The 13,410-nt window shown below is 36.4% G+C and overlaps 1 protein-coding gene across 2 annotated transcripts in view; it reads right to left on the reverse strand.

Moving 5' to 3' along the window:
* Positions 1 to 13,410, reverse strand: part of PRKD1 (protein kinase D1) — a 278,738-nt gene that overhangs the window by 74,471 nt on the left and 190,857 nt on the right. For both annotated transcript variants that reach the window (XM_031453524.2, XM_031453525.2), the window contains exon 3: positions 1,120 to 1,251. In XM_031453524.2, the coding sequence (XP_031309384.2) occupies positions 1,120 to 1,251 (132 nt within the window). The remainder of the gene's footprint in view (positions 1 to 1,119; positions 1,252 to 13,410) is intronic.

The raw sequence follows: 13,410 nt of genomic DNA on the forward strand, positions 1-13,410 counted from the left end.
GGACTTGGGCTTTGAGGGAATCAAGCAAGAAAACTCCAAAAAGATGATCGGAGCCATTTTTACACGTCACAAGTTCTAGTGGGAGTGGGCACAGAGGGAAAATTAATCATAATGCATCACAACTTTTGAACTACATTGGTTTCAATCATGGCTCCACAACTTGTTTGTCGACAAGGCCTTAAACAAATTACTTCATCCCAGTTTTTCTGTCTGTAAAATGGGGATACTAATTACCTTGCAGAATCATTAAGAAAATATTTAAAATACCTCACATGCTGGTTTCCATATGGTAGATATTTAGGAAAGCGCTACTTTCCTTACCATATTTCTACTGTTCACAATTCTCTCATGGAGTTTTACTACACAGAATTTCTCCGTGTGTCACATGGTAGACCAAATTTTCATAAAACTGTAAGTTAGGTACACTTTCTCCTAGATTACAGTCTCCTAACTTCCCTTCTTACAGACAGAAATTTAAAAAATTATGGTTATTGTGTTTCTGGCTTTCATCATAAATGCCTGGATTTCTTGGTCAAAATTCAAACAGCTCTATCCCTCCTCCCAATCCCTTAATCCAAAGAGAGCAGGGTATGATTTGGCCAATTTTAAAGATTATATCATAGTGTTCTAGCAATGTGAATTGTGCAGTTCAAGGAGTTCTATCCCTGGAGGATGATAAAACTATGATTGCGGTGTAGAAACCTGGGTACAAGTTCCAGCCTGCCACTCAACAGCTGAGTGATGTTGGATGGTTTGAGTAATCTGACTCTCAGTTCATTTCCACAAATGTTTATGGAATGCCTACTATTCAAATTCTGGCTTAAGATGCAAATTGTATGTCTAGCCTGATGCCAAAATAACCAACATGAAATAGAGGGGAAGCATATCCACAGGATATAGGGGGAAAGAGAGGCGAATCTGGTTTCCCAGATCAGAGTTAATATGTTTTGGAGACAGGAAATGGAAAGACGTGAACAGAGCAGAATCTGTGCACCTTCTTCCCTGACAAACCCAGCAAGATAATCTGAGGGAAGGAAGACGTGTCTGTAGAGGGCATGACAGAAGCTGAGAAGTCCAGCAGGCACACGTGCGACTTGGCTGGGGATGGAAGTACCTTACCTTCACATTTAAGTCCTTGACGTACCAGCCCCCACAACATTTCTCCACAGTGATCACAGAAAGCTGGAGCTCTGTACGAGTGAACAAAGAGAGTGTGGGGACGGATCTGGAAGTCTTCAAAGGTGGCAGAAGCTGTGAAAACAGCAACATTGAAAAATAAGTTGAATGGATACCCTGATCTGTAGATGATCAGTATGCAAGATAACTACCATGCAAGTATGGCTGTAACTCTAGGCAAAGTGAGGGAAGATAAGATGCAGTGCTGCTTGACTTGTAGCCATGACACTCCATTTTTCCCAACCACAGCTTTACAAGAGGTAGCACAGCAACCTCTCTCCAGTCTTCCTGTTTGCCAAGGTCTCAGGCCACTTCAAAAATAGCCAAAATGCTAGAGGAAAGCGTGAATGAAACGATACTTCAACCTGATTTACAAATACAGGATATGTTACTTCCAAGTACTTTGCTTTTTCTCTTACTTCAATGAACCAGATAGGTATTCAGAGATACTAAGGAAAAGAAAACACTTGATGAATTGAATTTAGACAGATCAGAAGACAGTGTACTTGAATATGACCTTGAAGAGGTACATTATAAGGGTGGGGCCCAACTGGAAGACAAATAAGAAATCTGAGCAGCCTCTTCTTGGAGAGACAGAGTTGTTTGAACTCTTAGGTAATATAACCAAGCATTTAAATCCTAGCCTAAAAATAACCCAGCAGCCTCCTCACCAATATGTCAAACAGAGGGATTTAATACACACGCTGGTGAATTTCAGTCCACTCCAAGAAATACACTTTCGCAAATCATACTCATGCTCTGGGGAACTCTGTGTTACTGCTTCTTGTTATTTATTGTATATGGTATTCATACAGAGTACTGACATTCATTATTTTTAAAAAGTTATACTTTACACGTGATTTTTGTTATTATGTTATAAAATAGTGCAAGCTGAAATCAAGAAATAGAAAGGTACAGAGAAGTGAAAGTGAAAGGCCAACCCTTTCCCCCACATTCTATTTGGTAGGACTGTATCTTTCTACACCTGTTTGCACACATCCTGATAGTGAGGTTGCCCAGACCAGAGAGTGCTGACCTGCAAGTGAGAGGAGCTGGATGAGGCTTTCCCATTACCTGGGTGGCACCTCACTCACTTCATCATAAGCCTCAGCTTCCCAAACATAAGAAGAGAAGGTCTGAGTGACAGTGACTTCTTCAAATCCTTGAAGTTTAAACTTCCTTTAATATCAGAACAGAACCATGTGCACTTGATGTCATAAGGTTTTATGCAAAGACAATTTGGGGGAAAATTCAGGCTTTAAATACATCCTGCAGTTCCACCCTCCTTTCTCTTCCTCCTGTTTCTTTCCTTGCCTTCCTTTTTTCCACCTACATTTATTCAACACCTTTTCAGTGTTGTCAGTGGCACCATGCCAAGGATAAAGATGTAAACATAAGTAAGACATTTTTATAGAGCCTACCAGACAGCAGGAAAGACAGACAAAAACAAACAAAAAACTCCACAATAACTATAAAATAACTTTGAACGTTCAAAGAAGCTACAAAATTTGGCCTAAGTTAATAATTATAACTAACACTACAACTCACAAGTGTTTTGTCCCCAAGCCACTGTTACATCTTATCATACCAGTGTAACATCTTATCTTCCCTAACTCTGCCCAAAGAGTTATTTCCAAAAGCCCTATGATATGGAGAATAAACATTTGCAGTCTTCCTGATGGTGCCTTCACCAGCAGTATGGGCTAACTAATCACCCATTGGGTGTACTTATGAAGTGCTTACCTCGTTAAGCATGCAAGAGGTGACAGAGTGAATGCCGAACTGTAGGCAATTCATCTCTGCTAGATAGGTGTCCAAAATTATGAGGACTGTGTTGAGGGTATCACATCCCTCAGGGCAACTGACAACAGAACATGCAGGAAAGTGAATTACTTCAACCAGAAAGAATATTACTGATAGTTCAGAGAATACCTGGACCGTAATAGGAGATAAAAAAATTTTAATGGGTTGGTTTGCCCTTGGACTTTGAATAAAAGTACTTGATTCCAAATGAATGTGCTTTATTATTGAAAATCAACTATCAACTTATTAAAGGTACTACCTTTACTCAATGGAAAGATAATGAGAATACTAATAAGCTAAGCTTTATTGAGCTCTCACTGTATACTGGACATCATGCTAAGAGATTTAAGTGTGACAAAAAGGAGCTAATTAAGAACTGTAGCCAAGTAACTGGCTTCAGTATTGCCTACATGGAGTTCTGATTAGTGTTAATATTCCTTATAAAAAGGATTTCAATGGAAATCAGATGGGGAAATTGCATTATTATGTTTCACACTTCAAGATTCACAATATTATGATCAATGCTTACTCTAAGTAAATCAGTAAAAAGGTCTGGTTTGGGTATCCATCATCTACTTTTGTAAACTGGTCAAAATGTGTCTAATTTTGTAAATGATAAAGTCTCTTTAAAACTGATCTCTCACATGCATTGACAAAATTTGTTTTTAAAACAGCAAAGAAAATAGTTAAAGAAAATATTTTGTGGCAACCAGTAACTCCTAACTTCTCCTCTGCCTCCTTCCCCCAACCCTCCACCCCTTCCCACCCTCCACCCCTCAGGACCAAACAACTATGACAGTACTATGATAGCAATTAGCTGAATAATTATGGTAGTTTTCAAAATAAGGAACATTAGAATTTGACAATACTAATATCAAGCTGCGTTCAGATATTTTTTGAATCAATCAGAAAGAATATAATTAATTAAAAAGAAGATTTTCAATGACGTCCCCCCACCCAATTTATGTCAGGTACGTTTGTTTTTTCACTTTTTGAAAGAGATTAACATTCATAAGCAGTTAGCACACTTGACTTACGTTTAAATGCCATTTTCTAAAGTTCAATTTTAATGTTCTCCTGTTAATTTTAGAATAATTAAATACATTTTTAAAATAAAACTACTAAGTGTGGCAGGGTTTCACATGCATTTGAAATCAAAGCACAACATCCATTCATTATGAATTTACCTGTTCTGCACCCTGGGGGAAATCAGCATTAGCTGAGTGTATGCACGCCATCTTGCCTAATCACAAAATTGCACTTCAGAGATAATCACTTAGCACAGGAAAACAAAGTGAATGCTGTAATTCCATTTCACTTAAGATTTGGAATCAAAATGGATTGGTAAGAATAGAAATATTAAAGTGTCTAAAGATTCCAAGAGAGGACAGTGTGCTGTCAGTATGTCATAATCAATCAAGTGACCTAAATTAAAACCCATATGACAGGACTACAAACTAAACACAATGGGCTCCTTACGCTGGTATTTGTGTCTCTTTGATTTGCTCTATTCACAGTCTATTGTTATACTCCACGGTGCAGGAGAGGAGAAAATGACATGCTTTCCTTAGTCCTTGAGCATTTGAAACAGGTAATTGAGCCAAAAACTCTAAGATAATCAGTAGTTCTTTTAAGGTTCATTACAAATTGTTACACAAAATGGAATGAACTGTTTGGTTAGCAGTACAGAAGAAATGAGGCTTCTGAAGTAAAATAAATACTCTCTGGAGGTCAAAATTATTTGCATAATAAAATAAAATAATGTCACATCTTCCAAGATTTTCAATAATTTTTTTTAACCGGTAATTTTAGGAATTTGGGAGAAGCATTAACTCTTTCTGGCATTGACAAGTTGGGACAGATACAAGAAGAAATGCTTAACACATTCCAAGTATCATCCCATTGAATTTTTCACAAGCAATCTATGAAGTAGGTATTATTAACATCCCCATTTTACAGATGAGAAACTGAGTCTCAGCAAAACTAAGGAGCTGCCCTAGGTTAACACAGGATCTTGATGCAGACAGCCTGACATCTGAACCATACAGATTCTCTCAGCCACTCTGAATCAAATCATCATATCCTCTGACCATTAAAAACACTATGGATTACAAACTGTATCTTTATTTTATGAATCACTAGGGAAGATTTAAAAAATACTGCAATTAAACATAACACATCACTATTGTAAGGTGCTTCCTTATCTAAGAGATGCAAAAAATACTGGGGAAACAGAGTCCATGAAATAACATGCAGAATGAAATTAATTCAGTTCATGATCAAAAATCCTTTTAACATGCTATCCTCATGGACTTCATTTTTTGAAATCCTTCTTCCCTCCAAACAAATTGGAGTTAGTAACAATAACTGGTTTTAAAATTTTTATAAAAATCAAAGGTAATACATAACTAACAGTCAATTAGAGCTTGGTGTCCACATGATAACCAGTGTCATTCAACTGGTTAAGTGTGGTCCAAACAAAACATTATGAAACTTTTAAAAACTGTTAAAGAGTTGTTATAGATAAATTTGTTTTTTTTTCTTAACCTCTGGAATACTGAAAATAGCTTCTGAATACCATTCCCCCCCACATAAATACACATATTCATCAGTTTTAAAGTATTCTATGGATAAGAAACCATATCTACTTTAACATCCTATCATTCATCCATACACACACATAATAGATATACATAAATAACCCTGTGTTTCCTGAGAGTGAGAATGTTCATTAGTGGAATGATGACTACTCAAAAATTAGTTTATTACATTTGTAAATATCTCAAATGATTAGAAAGTTTTTTTTATACTGAGCCCCAAATACTCCTCTGTAACTTCTATTTGGTGGTGATAGTTCTAAAAGTAAGCATTTAAAATTGAGACATTTTCATATCCTTCTTAAATCAGTTCATGTAGGTCCAGCAGGCCTAATAACTTCAAGTAGATAGCTGATTAATGCTATGTTTTACTAATAAATCTATAAGCTACTACATAGTAATATATATGTATTATAATATAGTACATATTGGAAATAGAAAAATGACAAGAATAGTATCTGTTGTTGAGGCTTCAAAAATGAGGATGACAGAACCATAAATAGTCATAAAACAAAAGGCAAGGTAGGAAACACAAGAGAAAGGGTAGCTAAGACTGCCTGGGTCAGCAAGGGAAAGCTTCATCAAGGAGGGATACTGAACAGAACCTTGAAGGATGAAGAGAATTCTGAAAGGCAGAGAATGGGATAAACAAAAGAGGAAACATTTTTATATGGCCTGATTTTATTTAATTATAGATAATTTATACAATTGTCTACCTATTTCTTTATAATTATAACTTTGTGGGTTCTTGACACTTCATTATCTTTTGTGTACTGTCAGGACAGGTAGCAAGGGTGACTCCAAAATGTCCATGACACAGGTGACTGAGAAGTGACAACAGATCATTTCCACTCTATTGTGGCCCAGATATGTGACAGCACTTAAAAAATTAAGCCTGCACGTGTGTACTTCTCTTCTGCCACTCCGCCACCTAATACATACACACCTACACCCTTAGGCTGGTCATTTCTTTCTGCTTCTCCATTTGTCCCAGTGTCTCCAAGCATTGTTGTACCAGATACTCCCTTCATGCAGCCACTGCTCAGATTAATCACACAGTTCACATTTTCCTTTTACCTGGAGACATTTAGAGTTGGGAAAATCCCTTAGCTCTGCAGCAACAAGAGTATTAAACAAATTCTTGCAACAGCATCTCTTACATGACTGAAGAAAAAAAGACAGGAGTTTCAATTTTTCACTCAGATCTGACCAGAAAAACATTAGTGAGGCACAATGATCGGAACTTGGGGGGCTGTGAATATATCATTCCAAAGATTATAGCAGCCAAGAGAAAAAACATAAAGTGTATTTAGATATGCTGATTAGGCAGTACAGAAACTTCTGGGAAAATATTTTATAAGTCCATGGCCTGAGACTCTTAAGAAAATACAGCTTTAAGAGAAATAAAAAGGTCTTACAAGCCACCAGCAAACTTCTAGAGCTCGTCATGAATTTGGTAAAGTTGTTGGTTACAAAATTAATATACAGAAATAGGTTGCATTTCTATACACTAACAACAAAATATCAGAAAGAGAAATTAAGGAAACAATCCCATTTACCATCACATCAAAAAGAATAAAATACCTAGGAATAAACCTACCTAAGGAGGCAAAAGACCTATACTCTGAAAACTATAAGATGCTGATGAAAGAAACTGAAGATGACACAAAGAGATGGAAAGATACACCATATTCTTGGATGGGAAGAATCAATATTGTTAAAATGACATTCCTATCCAAGGCAATATACAGATTCAATGTAATCCCTATCAAATTATCAATGGCATTTTTCACAGAACTAGAACAAAATATTTTAAAATTTGTATGGAAATACAAAAGACCCCAAATAGCCAAAACAAGCTTGAGAAAGAACAGAGCTGGAGGTATTATGCTTCCTGACTTCAGACTATACTAAAAAGCTACAGTAATCAAAACAGTATGGTACTGGCACAAAAACAGACGCTTAGATCAATGGAACAGGATAGGAAGTCCAGAAATAAACCCATAATTTATGGTCAGTTAATCTATGACAAAAAAAGGCAAGAATATACAATGGAGAAAAGACAGTCTCTTCAGTAAGTAGTGCTGGGAAAACTAGACAGCTGCCTGTAAAAGAATGAAATTAGAACATTCTCTCATACCATGTACAAAAATAAACTCAAAATGGATTAAAGACCTAAATGTAAGACTGGAGTGTCTAAAATTTTTAGAGGAAAACATAGGCAGAACACTGACATAAATCACAGCAACATTTTTTGGATCTGTCTCCTAGAATAATGGAAATAAAAGTAAAAATAAACAAATGGGACCTAATTAAACTTACAAACTTTTGCACAGCAAAGAAAACTATAAACATGACAAAAAGACATCCTACAGAGTAGGAAAAATATTTGCAAACAATGGTACCAACAAGAGATTAATTTCCAAAATACACCAAAGTTCATACAATTTAATATAAAAAAATCCAATCAAAAATGGGCAGAAGACCTTCTTTCTCCCAAGACATCCAGATGGCCAACAGGCACATGAAAAGATGCCCAATAATGCTAATTATTAGAGAAATGCAAATCAAAACTACAATGAGGTATCACCTCACATCAGTCAGAATAGCCATCATCATAAAGTCTACAAATAAGAAATGCTGGAGAGGGTGTGGAGAAAAGGGAACCCTTCCTACACTGCTGGTGGGAATGTAAATTGATGCAGCCACTATGGAGAACAGTATGGAGGTTTCTTACAAGACTAAAAATGGACTTACCATATGATCCAGCAATCCCACTGCTGGGCGTATATCCACAGAAACTCTAATTCAAAACAATACATGCACCTCAATGTTCACAACAGCACTATTTACAGTAGCCAAGACATGGAAACAACCTAAATGTCCACTGACAGATGAATGGATAAAGAAGATGGGGGGGGTGTACACACACACACACACACACACACACACACACACACACACACACACACTGGAGTATTACTCAGCCATAAAAAATGAAATAATGTCATTTGCAGCAACATGGATGGATCTAGAGATTATTATACTAAGTGAAGGAAGTCAGACAAATACCATATGATATCATTTATATGTGGAATCTAAAAAATGACACAAACTAATGTTTATTTACAGAACAAAAAGACACAGACATAGAAAACAAACACATGATTTCCAAAGGAAAAAGAGGGTACGGGAGGGATAAATTAGGAGCTTGGGATTAACATTACACACTATTACATATAAAATAGAGAAACAACAAGGTCCTACTGTAGAGCACAGGGAAGGATATTCAATATCTTTTAATAACCTATAATGGAAAAGAACATGAAATAGAATTTATATATATATATATATATATATATATATATATATATACACACACACACACACATATATGTATTATGGAATCACTTTGCTGTACCTGAAAGTAACACAACACTGTAAATCAACGATACTTCAATTTTTAAAAAAGGCCTCACAAGCCAGATTGATAGCACAATAACAAGTTACCCTAATTAGGGAGAAAGGGGGTGGCATCTAGAGAAACTGATGTAATGGCCTAGGAAACTCTCTCATAGGCTCTCACTCATTATGAGAATGCATCAGCTACAAAGGGAGAAGCACAGAGTCACGGTGATGGCAAACAGATGGCAAATCAGTTAGCTAACTCCTACCCATCCATTAAGGGGCCCGTGGGAAGCACGCTAAGAAGGCTAACAGAAGGAGAAGGCTGAAGCTTCTAAAAAGCTGAAACAGAACCAAGGGCCTTTTAGCTGTGTGTTATATGTTGGAAAGAATGAGGCAGAGATAGGCCTGAACCATGGAAAAAATAGAAATAGCTAAACTATTCAATTGTAGTTTTGTTTCTACCTTTTGTAGAAGAAGTGGACGATCTTCAAACTAAAAAAAAAAAAAAATATATATATATATATATATATAATAAATAAACTATTTTCAATAGTCCAAAGTGAATTATACATATATGGGCTAAAATATTTACTTTTAATCTTATAAAAACATCTACCACAATATTCCAACAGAATCTTGTTGGGCTTAATGAAATTATTCTAAAGGCCTTCTGTAAGAAAAATTGAAAATATTCAGGTAAGAATGGAAAGTTTAAAAGAAGAGTAATAAAGAAATTAGCCCTAGTTGACGTCAAAATATTCTATAAAACTATGACATTTAAAAATAAATCGTGGTTGTGCAAGACCAAAGAGAGATCAATAGGATAGAACTGATAACACTCCATGTAGGAATTTAAAATATGATAGAAAAAATCCTCTCTGTGAGTGAATTTAAAATATGATGGAAGAGGTATCATAAATCAATGCAGCAGGGAAACATTATTTAACAAATGACTAACAATTAGGAAAAACTACCTACTTGGGGGAAAGCACAATTTAGAAGCTTATCTCCTGTTTTACACAAACATATAAATATATATATAAACATATATATGTAAATAAAATACCTGATAAGTAAACAATTAAAATACAAAACCTTGGAAAAACTAGAAGGAAACAGAAGTAAATGTTTATCAAATCTCTGGAGGAAAAAAGACTTTAGAAAATAAGAGAAATTCATAAATCTTCATAGTGATGGAAGAAATCAAATGGGAAAGATTTATTAGCAAGATCATGCAGCAGGTACGACTGACTGACTTACCCTAAAAGTCATGTAATAGTCTCTTTTATTTAGCACAGGTTTATCTATAATAAGTATATATGCTAGGTCACAGAAAGCTAATTATGTGTAATACTTCCAAGTATTTAGAATATAATCACTAAGGAGAGATCTCTATGCCTGTTAGATATCAGGCATGCAGGTGACAAGACCTATGTTCACATAGGAATTAGGAAAGTTCACATGTGTTCATTCATTCCTGCTCAGAAGGAAACAGATCCTTCTTCATTGTCTTGTTTTATTTTTCTTTTTAACCAGAAGCAAGCAGCAAGACAGTAGGAGTTTTGATGGCAGGGCTTAAACTCACTCAAGTTTAGGATCTGTTCATGAAAATGGAGAGTCACAGTTAACACCTGAGCAATCGATTCTTTGTTTCCCTCTCAGGCAACTGAACCATAAGGCCACTGAAGAATCTCTGCTATAGAAGCAGTAATGCCTCCTGCCAGGAAGATGCTACTAGGAAGAAACAGATACAAAGTGGAACTCTATGTAACTAAAGGAAGAGAGCTATAAGTTGGAGTTAACGTCTCCATCCACCGTCATATTAAGAAGTCAGCCAAGAACACTCTCCGCAATACACTTTTTACTCCAGCTATTAGTGACTTATGCCTCCCTGCCTTTCACACAAACCTCCACTTCTGTTTTGCACAGAGCCTCCCATCAGTTAGCTAACTCCTACCCACCCAACAACTCAGCTTGGAGTCAACTGCTCTGCGAAGCCTTCAGTGATAAGCCCACCCACACCTGATAGAAGCTACCCTCTTTCTGTTCCTGGGCACACTTGAATCACAAAATGTATCACTCACACTGACACCCCTTACTCCTTCATCTGTTCACATCTGACATTAGCAGACTGCTGGAGGACAGAGATTATACCTTCTCTGAGTTTATATGCACATCTTAAGTGATCAATTAATGCCCATGGTTGAATAAATAAAGCAATGCGTTTAAAACTCATACTGCTAGGCTGCAGTTCTAAAATTCTACATTTTATTGAGTGAGGAGGACACAAAGTGATTAGCCTTGACATCCTGGTGGTAGTTATAACATAAATTTCTTAACTTAACCATGAACAGTATGGGCTTTGTAATCAGAAAGATCTGGGTTTGAATCCCAATTACTATTTACATTATTTACAATTATTATTATTGTCATCATCATCAACACTAATAGAGGGAAATACTGCTTGTAAGTCTGCCATCAATCACAGCACTTAAAAAAACTAAGGCCCTTAAAAACTATTATTGTTTCCTTTACTACCTCATAAAGAATACATTTCTACTCCAGAGGAAATTGCCTTTCTTTCCACTGTTCTGGTTAATGCTAATTAAATGGAGCTAAGTCCATAGGACTGTGTCTAGTTTCTTCTCTAAAATGAATCAATTAAGTTAGGAATTGCAGTGGGGAAAGAAGGGTCACCATATCCTGATGTGACTGAATGACAAATGCCACAGCTGGAAAGAGATTAGAGAGCATCTCAGGTCAAGAAAGAACATAAATGGCTGCCCCATGTGTCCAACATTGAGGAAAAAGAAAATTAAGTAAAAATGTCATGGAGTCAAATTCTAGCTAATGAGTGCAGACTCTGCAGGCACCCAGAATAGGAGAAAGAAAGGTTAAGTCTGTTTCTTAGAAAGCTCCATCGCATATAGGCGAATTTACACCTTTTAAAAGGATAACGACCTCATTTACATGAGGAACACCAGCGTACAAACTGCCCTTTAGACTACTGACAAAGGCTGGTAGACAAAGGCCAGGTACAGTATTATACTGAAATGTTCTAACAGGCAGCAGGGTTTCTGGCAACAAATAGCATCACTGTTGTCAAATATATTTGCACATGGAGACATCAGGCGCAGGCTGAGGTCCTACGTGCTCTGCTTCAAGTTTCTTTATCTCTTACTGTATTTTTCTTAAAAAGCAGTTGCTTACTTTGGATTCAGAAACAACAAAAGCCTTAAAAGCTGTGAAATCTGCTGGGTATTCCCACTCCCAAAGAAGCAATGGTTCGATGATGGCTGAATTCAATCCAATGCTGGCTGACCCATGCTTCTTTCAGTTGACCACTTGGGTGTCCCCTGAGTTGGTTTTCCCTCCAGCTCCAAAATGGCCATGAGTTCTATGCAGCAAGATAGAGAAATAGGACGGCTCATCTCCCTTTATCCACACTTGCTAGACACCACTAACCTCAAGGAATTCTGCAGAAATTGTGTCCAAAAAAGAAAAAATAGGGGTTTATATCGCTAAAGAAGGAAGAAAGGATGGATACTGGGAGGCAACTAGTCTCTTTCACAGTGGATTTTTAAAGAATACTTTTCATTTCCTTGAACATCAATGGAATCAATTCCTGAGTTCAATTCTGGATCTGCTAAGTGCAAGGTACAACTGAGAAAACTGAGATATACAAGTTGGGAAGGTGAAGAGTAAGCAAATGAATACTCAGAGAAGTTCAGAGCAAAGTGTGGGCTGGAGGGTTAATTTGGGAATCAGCAGCAAATCAACAGTAAATAAAACCATGTGGGTTTATGAGCTCCTCTAGGGCTTTATTTTCCAATACGGTAGCTACCAGTCACATGTTATTCCAAATTAAATTTATTCACATTTAACAAAATTAAAAATTCAGTCACATTAGCTACATTTCAAGTTCTCAATAGCCACAGGTGACTAGTGGTTACTGTATTGGAAAGCACGGAACATTTTCATGATTGCAAATAGCTGTATTGAACAGCACTGCTCTACAGAGAGAATTTAGCGAAGTGAAAGGACCTTGTAGCTGTCACATAAAACAGTGATTTTTCCACATTTATTTCCTAAGCTTTTCATTTTTTTCTCAGGCTTTATAATTATTGCACTTACTAATAATAAGCAAACATTTATTGAACACTTACTTTTACTTAGGTTCTGTGCTAAAAGCAATATATTATTTATTTTATTTACTCTCCCAAATTCACAAAATGAGTGCTATTATTATCCCTATTTCAAAGATGAAGAGATTAAGGCTTTGAATGTGGACAATGAGGCTACAAACTGATAGTAGAGAAGTTCTGAAGAGTAATTTAGACCAGTTTGAAGCCAGACTTACATATGGATTTTCCAAGTCATCATAACTGCTTGTATCACTTTGTTCCCTTCCAATAGTTCTGCTTCA

Source organism: Camelus dromedarius, chromosome 5, assembly GCF_036321535.1.
Source record: "Camelus dromedarius isolate mCamDro1 chromosome 5, mCamDro1.pat, whole genome shotgun sequence".
Classification (NCBI taxonomy): domain Eukaryota; kingdom Metazoa; phylum Chordata; class Mammalia; order Artiodactyla; family Camelidae; genus Camelus; species Camelus dromedarius.